This window comes from Maniola jurtina, chromosome 17 (genome assembly GCF_905333055.1).
Source record: "Maniola jurtina chromosome 17, ilManJurt1.1, whole genome shotgun sequence".
Classification (NCBI taxonomy): Eukaryota; Metazoa; Arthropoda; class Insecta; order Lepidoptera; family Nymphalidae; genus Maniola; species Maniola jurtina.
The window spans coordinates 10,779,603-10,793,435 of NC_060045.1; the positions used below are offsets into that span (position 1 = coordinate 10,779,603).

At 36.2% G+C, this 13,833-nt stretch overlaps 1 protein-coding gene across 1 annotated transcript in view; it reads right to left on the reverse strand.

The window, feature by feature from the left end:
• The window catches only part of LOC123874048 (dorsal root ganglia homeobox protein-like), a 98,523-nt gene that overhangs the window by 3,061 nt on the left and 81,629 nt on the right, over positions 1-13,833 (reverse strand). The window contains exon 9 of the mRNA XM_045919207.1: positions 1,481-1,620. Within this exon, the coding sequence (XP_045775163.1) occupies positions 1,481-1,620 (140 nt within the window). The remainder of the gene's footprint in view (positions 1-1,480; positions 1,621-13,833) is intronic.

Sequence of the window (13,833 nt, forward strand, 5' to 3'; positions counted from 1 at the left end):
ATCTTTGAGCCCCTGTCATTTTAAAACTACATATTTTTAGAAAAATCTAAAACACCACAGACACAGATATTAGTTTCTAGAATATGTCTGCAAAATTTCATGGACTTTGGTTGCTTAATATTCAAATGAAATTGGAACTACGATTGTATGAAACGAGTGACGGAGAGAGCCCTGTTAACACGATAACATTAAAATTTGAAGTTGATTTTTGTTTTAATTCATTTATTTCGCCGCAAGTAGAAATAATGCTTTTATTTATTTATTTTATTTTATTTTTTATTTGTACCAGAAAGTTGTAACAATATAAATAAAAGGAAAGAAAAAGTGGACAGGGAAGCACTTATCTCTATAAGAGATCTCTACCAGTGACCCTTGGCAGTGCGAGAGGTTGTAAATCGAGTAGAATAGGTACAGCAAAGATAGACAGTAATCATGAAAAATAAAAAATAAATATAGTAGATATTATGTTATAATATATACTTACAAATATTTATATATTAAAATAGACTTACAAAAACATATATACCTTAATACATAAATATATACTTATAGTCATAAATATATCTTATAATATATACCGCTTTTATTCAGTTCATACAAAAATAGGAACACGTCATTCACATTATGACGTTGCAATACTTAATAATATGTATGTTGGCAGTGCTCGTGCCAAATCTGGCTTCTCTGTATGCTAATGCAGTATGTCCGGCCATTATCTTGTAATCCTTTCATAACATCTATTTTACTATCATCACTCATGTTACGTTGCATGTTTTGGTATATAAAGGATAACCGGATGGTATTTCACTGGATATAGGTACATACCTAGGTACTCGTAATATGAATATTACGTGTACCTAGGTATGCATGCTTACGCGCTGCTAAGTTATTGGTTATGTCTATCTATATTTTTTTTATTGAAATTATTATAATATCCTAAAACTAGCCTTATCTAATCACTATACAGATCATGCCCTCGTGGAATTTTGCCAAGAATACTTGGCTGTATTATAGTTTATTTCCAAATTCCTAAAGACACCAACAACAAATAAATGCATTTTCTTTCTTTCTTATTTTGTCCATACTTGTATTTAACTTCTACTTTAACAGAAATAAAATAATATAAGTTGATAAGTCGGAATCTCCCTATAAGAATTTTGGTGGACACCTAAATTTTGCAGAATTGAGCATGTGCTCGTGTTGTCATTAGGGGTATTTCGGACCGAAACAATCATTTGCCTTGGTCTCATTCCTTTGACTCATCGGAAAACTGAGAGAAGCTTTCGTTTTTCACCCACTTTCAGTAGGTACCTACCTATTAGTCACTGGTTTCATAGGGGCCTAAAATTTCGTAATTCGTACCTTCTTTTTACAAACCCACACTTCTTCGAGCTAGAGGGAGAGTTTTTCCAAACCAGATTTTGATGACGCTCTAAAACCGATCGTAATTAGTATAGAAATTATACCTAGTTGTGTTTACCTTTCAAAGGGAAGAAGGGCTGCGACAGATGGTTGAGATGCTGCGACAAGTGGGAGAGGTGTGGTGGTAGGAACAGCGGCGGCGGCGGCGCGGGCGTCTGCTCCGTGCTGCTCGCTGGCGAAGAGCGGAAGGCGCCGGTGCTGCAACAAACAATTGAAATTGTAGAGCCCATTGTACTATGGTTAGTTCAATAGTAGTAGTATTGTATGGCTGTCCAGCGTGGAAATGCAGCCAGTATTCTTGGCACCTTTCCACGCGGGCATGACTTGAATAGTAATTAGATATGGCTAGATTAAAGTTTTATTGTAAAAAAAACTATTGTAAGGCCTCAAAATTACACTATATAATATTATTAAGGCGAAAGTTTGTGTGTGTGTGTGTGTATGTTTGTTACTCCTTCAAGCAAAAACTACTGGACGGATTTGGCTGAAATTCGGAATTCAGATAGATAATATCCTGAATTAGCACATAGGCTACTTTTTATCCCGGAAAACCAAAGAGTTCCTACGGGATTTCGAAAAATCTAAATCCACGCGGACGAAGTCGCGGGCGTCAGCTAGTATTTACATAAAAATCAATCTGTTTTTTAAATGAAAATATAACGCTAGCCTTATCTAATTACTATACAAAGCCCGCGTGGAATGGTGCCAAGAATACTGGCAGCATTTCCACGCTAGACAGCCAGGCTGATCCGTTGCGCAGACAATGGGCCAGCCTTTGATTTGTTGACCTGTTTTAAGATAAAATATGCAAATACTCTATTCATTAAGTCACAACAATTTGCGAAATGAAAATAGTATTGACGCGACAAGGCTACAGCTTGCTCCGGCAAAGGATAGCATCGTACTCCTTTGATCCGAGCAAATCCACTTAGCGCTCAGCCAACCGTCCGCTGGAGACCGCCGAGACGCCTTTTCTTATTTCGTTTTCTGTTTTGTATCAAATTCACTTAGCTTGATTGTATTAAGTGGGTAGATATTGTTGTCAAAACATATTTTCATATTTTGTTTGTATAAGTATAGTCAAACCGGCTGGCTAAGGGCTAGTAGCAATAAAACTTTTTAACAATAGCCTTTTATATTTTGAACGGTCATAAGTCAGTGGCGTGCAGCTCATAGAGGTATAAAAGTACTGCCTGTCCTAGTTGTAATAAATCAACACTTATTTTCCATTATGACCTGCCAGAAAATAAGTTCATACTTTAATGCTTACCCTGGCTTTAAACCCTATGCACGCCACTGTCATAAAGTCATATACGGTTTAGACGCACAACGCGTAAAACGCAAAATGCCTTTTCAAAATGTCTGGTTTTCCAAGAGTTTTCTCACAGTGTAGAGAATTATGCAAGCGATTTTTGTCTAAATTATATCAGCTCTTAAATAAGTCGTGACAGTGTCAATCAGACCCAATTTTGCAATTATAATATTCGGAACCTAGTAAAATAATGTATCTATCTGCGAGTAGGTAACTTACCTAATAATACGAGGTATATAACTTATGAAAACGATCTAAGTCAGTTAAGTTTAAAGCATATTTATGTACTAAGACTTGATATTTATTCTATTCTTATGGTATGAGTGTTATTTCAGACGCTAAGGTAAATTTAATATCGCTAAGTGCAAAATTTTAAAGTAGTAGGTAAATGGTAGAGGCAGAAGAGCTGGAGTAGCAGCACTCGGCGAACAGATTGAGACAATGAAATGAACGGGAGGTGTCGCGCCGCTCCGCTATTCTCTTAGTGCATACTTGATGTAGCCTGACGAGACGACTGAGTCATAAGCGGTAGCGGATGGACTTTGTTTTAAGGATGATTAGATTATAATAATGTCTATAGCGTCAATCAGTGATTAGCTTTAGACAATAAAATAAACGAGAGGTCTCGGGCTAGCAGTGTATAGTGCATACTTAATGTAGCGCGACGTGTTATAAGGGATAGCGACTGGATTTCGTTTTGAGGATAATTTGATTCTATTAAGTGTTATGTAGCGACAACCAATAATCAGATTCAGAAAATGAAGTGAACGAGAGTGTCGCGCTGCTCCGTTTTTCTTTTAGTACCTACATATTTGATGTGGCGTGACAAGACGACCAAGTCATAGGCAACAACGGTTTAGCGAAAAATTTTAATAGTATTCATTAGAAATGCAAAATAATGCCTAATACCTTTCAGATTGAAGGCTTGAAGACGAAATGAATAAATGTTATGTAGACTTTCCTAAATTAATCATTTTTATTTGCATGTCGTCACGCAATTTAGCGTCTTATTTTTTAGTCTTGAAGACTTCACCGTCACTCGGTGCTCGCGGGGTGGCTCTTACCCTTACAAATCATCCTCACCTTTATAAAAAATCAAATATTCTTCGCTACAAGGGAAAATACCTTTAAATATTTTAAACTCCAGTAAGTAGTTACTCGTAATTTCAGTACGTTACGATTATGACGTAAAATTGACCGAAAAAAAAAGAATCGCTTCCGCTTGTTTCTTGTTCTCTGAATTCCCCCGGGCACTCGTTCAATGGAATCAAAGGATTTGCGTTCATTACAGATGGTAATAATTGATAGGTGCCACACGGGTGCCTCTGCCGGCGCGACCACCGCATGCCGGCGTATCACTTCTACAAATATGTTTACTCTCTGAACTTGAATCAATATAGGTACAGGCAGGAGCGAATTTTACTAGGGCTCTGATTTTTGCCTTTTACGTAACCAAAACTTATTATATAATTTTAAATAGGTGCTTTAATCATTCGAAAATCTAGAATTTATGTAGGTCTGTATGTTTAGAACATACATAAATTCTAGGAAAAATGAGAATCTAACCAAATATTCAAAATTTTGTGACAAAATACGTACTCATTTAATTGAATTTTCTCATTTATTTACCTTACTTGTGTAGGTATCTACTTGTCCGGGCTGTTTTCCAAATATTTATAAAGTGCATCTGTTTTTCTGTTGTTGGAAATGTGAAAGTATGTCTCGCTAGGTGTTAGCTTAGCCACTAAACCAATTTCAACTACATTTTTCTAACCACCTTGCATAACAACTACTAAAGATGGAGATAATAGACGTATCAATCAATCAATTAGCATGTTTGCGTCCACTGCTGGACATAGGCCTTCCCGAGAGCGCGCCACCACTCACCATACACGAATAGACGTACTATAATAGATTTTTATTACGGAAAATATTCGGAGTTTCCACGAGATTTTAAAATACTTAAATCCACGAGAATGAAATATAGGACATCAGCTTGTTTTACATAAACTTAACACTTGTTAGAAAGAGGCATTGCTAAAATATACCTTCAATGTTTAAGCCTTCCAAGATTCCATCGCTAGGGTCAATGCTGAAGTTTGTCGTCTAACGAAGCGTACCTCTATTAATTGGTTAGGGGAAGAGGGAGGAGGTCCACCCGGTTGGACCGAACCTCCTTGAGGACTAATATGAATATTCAACTACAGAATTGAATACAAGCCGTAGAACAAAGGGAATAGATGCCACCCTTAATAACGTTACTAATTTTGATTAAAGCACCCGTAGAAATTGAGTGCCGGCACTGTTTGGGAATGTCTTTGATTAAATAGTAAATTGGTTCGAATCGGATTTTCTCGTTGATGTTTGGAATCTAATGTTGGTAAACAATTATTTATTAGCTGTACCTACTTGAAAGCTTTTGAAAGCATTTGACTTTAAATGCTCTTGAGGCGTTGAAGGCTCTTGTTTACCGAGGATCAGAAATATAGGACACAAGATGGTGCCCGCAAATTTAGATTTTTTTAAATCCCGTGGACCTGTTTGATTTTTCGGAATAAAAAAAGTCTATATTCATTTTCGGAATGCAAACTATAATTGTATCAAACGTCAAAGTTGGTTACACGGATGAGCCGTGAATAGATAACTAACAGATATAATATAAGTAGGGATTTAAATAAAATAAAATTTATTACTAGATGATGCCCGCGACTTCGTTTGCGTGGATTTAGGTTTTTATAACAACCCCATGGGAACTCTTTATTTTTCCGGGATAAAAAGTTGTCTATGTCAACTTCCGGGACGAAAGCTCTCTCTGTACCAAATTTCATATAAATTGGTTACACGGATGGGACTTTAAGAATTCCGTGGTAACTCTTTGATTTTCCAGGATAAAAGTATCCTATGTCCGACCCCAGGATACATCCCGGGGAATCAGAGTTGGCTTACAAGCTAACTGTGTACCTTTCATCAAGTCTGTTGAATTGTTGGCCCAGGAAAGCTGGCCCAGGCCCAGACAGACAGACAGACACACTCTCGCATTTATAATATCAAGTATGGTAGAATGGATTGTTCTAGGTATCTAGAACATATTTTTATTATTTGCACGGCAAACCCACCGGCAAAGGCTTGTTCAGCGTAATGTACTTATAAGTTACCCAGTTTATTACGGGATATTATTACCACTTAGCGAGCGACGCAAACAGTGCGCGTGACGTCGCGTCGCACCGCGCCGCTTCGCTGAATTACTGTCAATTTATCGTATTGCATAATTAATTTTCATTTTGTGAGCGCGCGGCGTTATCGCGCAACTATATTTTGATCATTTATTCATAAGAACGTTTCAGGCATTTCATGACGGGGTTCGTGCAATTGGATAATGCGCGCTTGGTGCGGTGCTTCGCGAATTGCGAAACACATGAGAAAAGGTTCATGAGATAACATCATCCAGTATAGTATTAGTAAGTAAAGTAAAAGCTTCAAAAAGTGTTATTCCTTCCACGATACTTGTACGGAACCTTTGGTGTGCTAATCCGACTCGTACTTGACCAATTTTTATTGCCTACATTACTGGGCATTGGATAATATTATATTGGACATACTTAGTGTAATTATGTATTCTGCCGTATGAAGCTAATTCTGTTAAGTATTTTTAATTTACGTCTTTTATCCGTTCGCTATTGACTAAAACCCCTAGGTAAGGCAAAACAATTGCCTTACCTAGGGGTACCTTTATAAAAATACTAGCTGATGCACGCAGCTTCGCCCGCGTGGATTGGTCAGATCCCCTGCAGCATCAGGATTGAGGAGTTGGACTCCAAATTTTTTATGAAACAATGTCGCAAAGTTCCTCTATCGATTAAAAAAGAAATGACGCAAATCGGTTCAGAAATCTTGGAGATTTCGGTGTACATAGGTAGAAAACACAACTCCCTTTTTGAAAGTTGGTTAAAAAAGTAGCCTATGTTACTCCCTGGTCAATTCTCTACTTGTCTGTGAAAACCCCGTCAAAATCGGTCCAGCCGTTCCGAAGATTAGCCTTTTCAAACAGACAGACAGACAGACAGACAAAAATTTTAAAAACGTGTGATTCAGTGTTGGTATCGTTCAAATAACCATATGAGCTTAATATGAGGTAGTTATTTCGAAATTACAGACAGACACTACAATTTTATTTATTAGTATAGATGGAGCCCGTAGCGTAGCTCGTAGCATAAGCTACGGCATGGGTTACATCTCGTAGTAGAATCGACTTAAGTCTAGTAAGTAGACTGGTAGAGTATAAATTGATATCATTGATTTTATTTCTAATGTATAGCTTATTTTATTTTTATTTCAATCACATTTAACTGATAACAAATATTTAGAAATAAGTAAATTCAGTCATTATTTTTAGGTAATATTTGTTAATATTATCTTGTTTTTGTTTTATTATCCTTCGGAGCTATATAATTTTTCCAAATTTATTATGTACTAATATTATGCGATCGGTCATGTATATTACATTGTGTTACCTGCATGAGTTGTGTGTGCCCGTAAGTGGTGTGTCACACTGAATAAGACTATACTATTGTATTTTCAAGTGTTTTGTGAACATGCTGTGGGCGTACCTTAAAATAATAAATAAAAATAAAAATAAATAAATAAAATAGCTTATAGTTATTAAAGTGCCCTAACTTACTCTGTGTAAACTACATACACCCTTACCACACACATTCAATGTAAATAGCCATCTGTAATGAAAAAGAGTTAAACGAGCCCCTGAAAAAGTGAACCTGCCTACGAAAATTGATCACCTCTGTGTAAGCCCAAGGGTGGAACTTTTGGTCGAGTTTTACATTTGTAATAATGTAAGATATTTATTTGCAATTTTTAACCTTTTTTTTTAAACAAATTGTACTTTCGCATTCTCTGCAACACGGTGCCTGTTTTCACACATTCTCATATTATAATACCACTACACATGACTAATATAATGCCACAAACGACATTCTAAGATAGCAAGCAGGTAGTACACAGGGAGGTGAGGACGCTCGGGAGAGGTGTGTGGTGTAGTGTAGGTAAATGAGCGCGCTCAATTATTCATGCAATTAACTGATTATAGCGACACTAGGGGCGTGCGTCCCACACTATCATACTATGCGCATGTTGCTTTTGAGTTTGTATAAGCTTAAGGGTGCGTTTCCACTGAAGACATGATAAGCGGAATGGGGTGTTGACGTACAGGTTTTAGACTTATCAAATTTTTGATAGATGACGCGATAATCATGCCTCAATAATGATTAGTCGAACCATGATGTGGTCAAACCACACACTTCTGTGCTACGCTCCACACGGTATTTTTTTCGACATTTTGCACGATAGAACAAAACTATTATGCATGAAATTAAAAAAAATCTGTTTTAGAATATACCTTTAGAAAAGCCTTTTTATAAATACCCAACTTGATAAACATAGTTCTACTGTTTGTTAAATTAAAAATGACCTTTGAAAATTGAAAATAGTAATTATTTGTTCATGAACACATTTTGATTTTGTTTTTGTAACGTAACCACAAATTCACGGTTTTTGGATTTTTCGCCTTACCTGTGCTATAAGACCTATCTGCCAAATTTCTGATTCTATGTCAACGGGAAATAGGTACCCTATAGGTTTCTTGACAGACACAACAGCCAGACAGACAACGAAGTGATCCTATAAGTGTTCCTTTTTTCTTTTGAGGTACGGACTCCTAAAAATCCTGCAGGAAATATTGATTGAAAGTACTCTGTAACCACACTAAACTAAAATGAAATAATCTTGAAACCTGATACACGTGCGCATAATAACTCAAAGAAAACGCTAAAACGTTGTAACACCACTCTAAGGACGTCTTTAAGGAGCAAATTTAATTTTAAGTGAAAGGTAGGCACGGGGAAGAAGGCCCTAATTGCCAATTTTCTCTTTACGCCATTTTTTTCAGCTTTTAAGGAGAAAAATTCGTTAATGCATATTTAATCGGCCTAATCGCCTCTCCCTCACGAAATTACCGGGACGGCCCGCTTTTTATACTTTTATATTAATGGAACACTAATATTTACAAAGTGATTATAAGATTTTTATATTTTAATGGAAATATTGCTTTAATGATGTTGAATTTTGTTTTTTCTATCTACTTTTTGTAATTTATTAACGTAACTCTTTTTTCGAAGGCTTTTCTTTTTTAGTCCATACTTATATACCTAGTACTTATTTACTTATTTTACTTATAATATTATAAATGCGAAAGTGTGTCTGTCTGTCTGCTACCTTTTCACGGCCCAACAGTTTAACCGATTCTGACGAAATTCGGTATAGAGCTAGCTTATATCCCGGGGATGGACATATGCTACTTTTTATCCCGGAAAATCAAAGAGTTCCCACGGAATTCCTAAAGACCCACCCGATTAACCGATTTGTTTGGGTACCGAGGTAGCTTGCATCCCTGTACTGACGCAGGCAACTTTTTATCCCAGAAAATCAAACAGTTCCCACGGGATCTTTAAAAGCCTAAATACACGCGGATGAAGTCGCGGGTATCCTCTAGTTAGAAATATTTTCTTTATTGTTGATCAGTTTACGCTTGAGCCTACGGTTAAATGGAAGAAGAATTTTACTAAGGCCTTTTTTTATTTCATGATTTATTTAACCCTTGTTTGCCATTTTTGATTTTCCTGTGGTTTGTATACGGCACCGTACTTGCCAGTGGTACTTAGCTGCTTGCTACTTAGCGAGCTAAAATTCAAAAGGTTGATGTATCAGACCTTATCTGTAGCCCTATTATTGTGCTCATTCTTAGCAGAAGCTTTACGCTAATTTGGAGGGGAAATATCATGATGATTTTAATGTAGACAAGGTAGGTATCACCCGAGGGGGCTTGTTCACCCCCACATTTTACGTAACGTAAATTGTTGACAAAATTTTTTTTTGGGTTAGCTAGGTTTGATTTTTTTTTTTTCAAAAATTTAAAATGCCCTGTATAGCGATAATAGGTTTCTTTGACTGCTAAATTACAACTTTACAGCTCTTATCGTTTATTTTTAAAACGTTTGTAATACACAGAAGAATCATCCAGTACACAGATGTACTTGATGATTCTATATAGATTCCTAGATTTACTACGGATCCCGTAATCCCACCTATGTACCTATGCTATGAAGCCGCGGGCATCAGCAAGTTATAGAAAGGATCCACAGCACACACCGCTGCGCGCAAGAGGTCATCATTTCACAGGTAAAAAACGAAAAAATGAGGGTACATTTAACCTTCCACGCCGGCAGCGTATGTAATCCACTCCGCATTACTACCACTATCTCTCTAGGGCGCACAATCATTTTCTTTGAGCCCGTAATCCCACCTCATGTATAATGCGTGCATATAAATTTCAATTTTAAACCGACGCGGCTCGAGTTACAGCCATTTGTGGAATTACGCGGCCGTGGGGTTAGGCGACGGCCGACGTGAAGCTCGCTGGATGCTGGCTTTTATTTTTTCTTTTTAATATTGAATTAGGTGTATTATTTTAGAAACTGAAGCTCTATGTAAGGCCTCATTTACACGAGAGCTTTTTAACGTACGTTAAAAAAGCGTAAAAATAGAATAAATATTTTCCAAGTATCCGTTCACACGTCAACAAGATTAAGTTGAAAACTAAAACCTACCTGCGATCGTCTTAATAAACGTTAAAATATTAGAATAAAATTGTTTTCTTCCGCTTGGTATATTTTAATGTTAATGTATACGTATTTATATTCGTGAGCTTAGAATTTTTTCCTCTTTCATTTGACACCCCACTCGATACAAAAGAAAAAAAATTTTGGAGACCTACTAACCGGTGGTATGTACCTACCTACGAGTATAACAATATGTCGTTAATACTAATACGACTAATAAGACTAATTACTTATTAATAATAAGACTAATTTGTGGATATAGACGTAAGCTTTACCTACAGAGAAGTAAAATTTCGCTAACCCAAATAAAAATACGAGATTTAACCCGGAAAAAACTCAATAATAAGAAATCAATAAGTCAGCCGGTGAATTCGACGTCGGGGGTAATCCGTCAGCGAAATAATAACATTTGCGCGATCCGCGCCCGCTAATGCAGTCCCCATGGACTTTAAACTGCTTATGGTTTTAAACAAACATCCAGCGGCCTTGCTTGCCTTATAAGCTAACGTAAGAGCTGATAAGAGCTTTTTTCGTTGGATACAAAATAAACAATTTTTTTAAGGGAATTTCAATTGTTCAAAGTTTTTTTTAAAACAATAAGTACTTAATTGTTTAACTCGACTACGATCTCGTGTTGTGGTAAAATAAAGCGAACGTGTAAAATAAAACTTTATACGTCAGAAGCTAGGAGATACCTTTAGTCTGATTACATTAACAGGGCTCTCTCCGTCACTCGTTTCATACAATCGTAGTTCCAATTTCATTTGAATGTTAAGCAACCAAAGTCCATGAAATTTTGCAGACATATTCTAGAAACTAATATCTGTGTCTGTGGTGTTTTAGATTTTTCTAAAAATATGTAGTTTTAAAATTACAGGGGCTCAAAGATTTGTATGAAAATTTTTAAGACCGCGTAACTTTGAAACCGAATATTTTAACAGAAATCTGGAAAACCACAGACACAGATATTAGTTTCTAGAATACGTTTGCAAAATTTCATGGACTTTCAAATGAAATTTCAACTACGATTGTATGAAACGAGTGACGGAGAGAGCCCTCTTAACCATTTAGGTAAAACTATAATATAACGTTTTGACTTTGAGCCTGATTGCCGAGAATATCATTTTAATTTAAACTCTAAAAATAAAATATTCCAAACCGTCGTCGCTCCAATCATTTCAAGATTAATTTAAATTAAGGCGTCTATACACGTCCGAATCGTCAACAATTTCTCACAAACACAATAGAGAACACATTTGTTCGTTCAACGCATATAAATTGATACAATAATTAGGGCTCCTCGTAACAATAAATCCTAATAAAAATACGCGCGACTTATCGAATTAGAAAAATTAAACGTGATAAATAAAGTCCAATTAAACTTTATTGCGTAAAAAAGGCATAAATTAATGTGTTTGAATACGGATGCGGTCAGGGCTGTCACCTTGTCAAATATATCATCATTCTGTGACCGACATGCTAATTATTGATAGTGCTCAGAGTGCCGATAGATGTAAAAACATTTAATTTTTCAACACTTAATTTAGTAAAGCTTCTTCTGTATCTTATATTGTTGTCTGTATCTATATGGTTGTGTGTGCAATAAAGTGCTTTAAGTAAATAAATAAATAAAAAAAATCCAAAACAACGGCTGTTATTTCATAGATTTCAAGTTTTCATTTCTGTTGTCCCTACCGACAGTAATTTTTTTTAATCACCTAGCAGTGACAACCCTAGCTGTAATATAAAAAAGAAGGAATGAATGAGTGAGCGTCAACTCGTATAATCGTCACAAGGGGTGCGCCGAGCGGTGAGGTGTCACATCAGCTTTGCAATGAGTGAATGATGCTTTTATTTGTCTTTCCAACGCGGTCAAGCGATTAACCGATCGTGGAAAGGTATCGTTCAATTGCTTTTGTAAGAAAACCGGCCAAGTGCGAGTCACAGAGGCAGACAGACAGACAGACAACAAAGTGATCCTATAAGGGTTCCGTTTTTCCTTTTTAGGTACGGAACCCTAAAAATTGTGACAATCCCTTGCAAACATCTACGTGCTTGACGTCAAGCCGCTTGAGTTTATAAGTTCTGAAGGATCCAGGCAACCCTTTATCACTAAAGACCACTTTAGTGATAAAGTCGCCCTTTGTTTTTTAAAGCGATTCCTATATTTTTATTCTTTAGCTGGTTAGCAATAGAGAGGTTTAAATAAATAAATATGTTAGCGATTTCTAGAGGCATTGCAGTGTACGGAATCCTAAAAAGTCGCGTTGTTTTAATGTCTCTTAATATCTCTAATTTGTATTTTAATATACTACAAAACAAAAATAAAAGATGCAAGCATTTTTAATCCATATACTTCCATACTAATATTATAAATGCAAGAGTGTGTCTGTCTGTCTGTCTGTCTGATACCTTTTCACGGCCTAACAGTTTAACCGATTCTGACGAAATTTGGTATAGGGTTAGCTTATATCCCGGGGACAGATATAGGCTTTTTATCCCGAAAAATCAAACAGTTCCCACGGGATCTTTACAAACCTAAATCCACGCAGAGGAAATTGCGGGCATCCTCTAGTACCTACTGAATAAGTGTGCAGCGAGACCCAGCAACATCAATTGCATCGAAGAAATATGGATAATAAATAGCTATAATTAATGAATAGCAGATAAATAGCTTCAACAAAGGTCATCATTCTAATTTCTAGCTCTCTAAATATCGCTGAACTTGTTTTTCAGTCTACGACTAAACTAAAAACACTCGTGACATTTGACGTTAATTGGCAATTCTACAGCACAGTGCCACACGTGTCCAAATTACGTGTCTAAATTGTATTAATTAAAGCGCGACTCAGAAAGGGTTCTGTCAAATTAAATGCCATTTAAGTCATCTTCATCAGACAGCGTGCCAATCAATTATAATCCTTATTACTGAAGCACAGAATTTAAAATGATAGTCAAATATAATGCGTGATATGTGGGTCATTAGCATATTATAATTAGAGTACTTTTTATTTGGTAATTATATCGTTTTGATCATACATAATTGCTCTGTGTAATTAATAGCGATAATTTCCGACTTTTCATAATTTTTAGGGTTCCGTACCTCAAAAGGAAAAACGCAACCACTATAGGATCACTTTGTTGTCTGTCTGTCTGTCCGTTCGGCCGTGCGTCGTGTCTGTCAAGAAAACCTATAGGGTACTTTCCGTTGACCTAGAATCATAAAATTTTGCAGGTAAGTAGGTCTTATAGCACAATTAAAGGAATAAATCCGAAAACCGTGAATTTGTGGTTACATCACAGAAAAAAAAAATTAAAATGTGTTTCAATTTTCAAAGTAAGATATAACTATACCAAACGGGGTATCATATGAAAGAGCTTTACCTGTATATTCTAAAACATATTTTTATT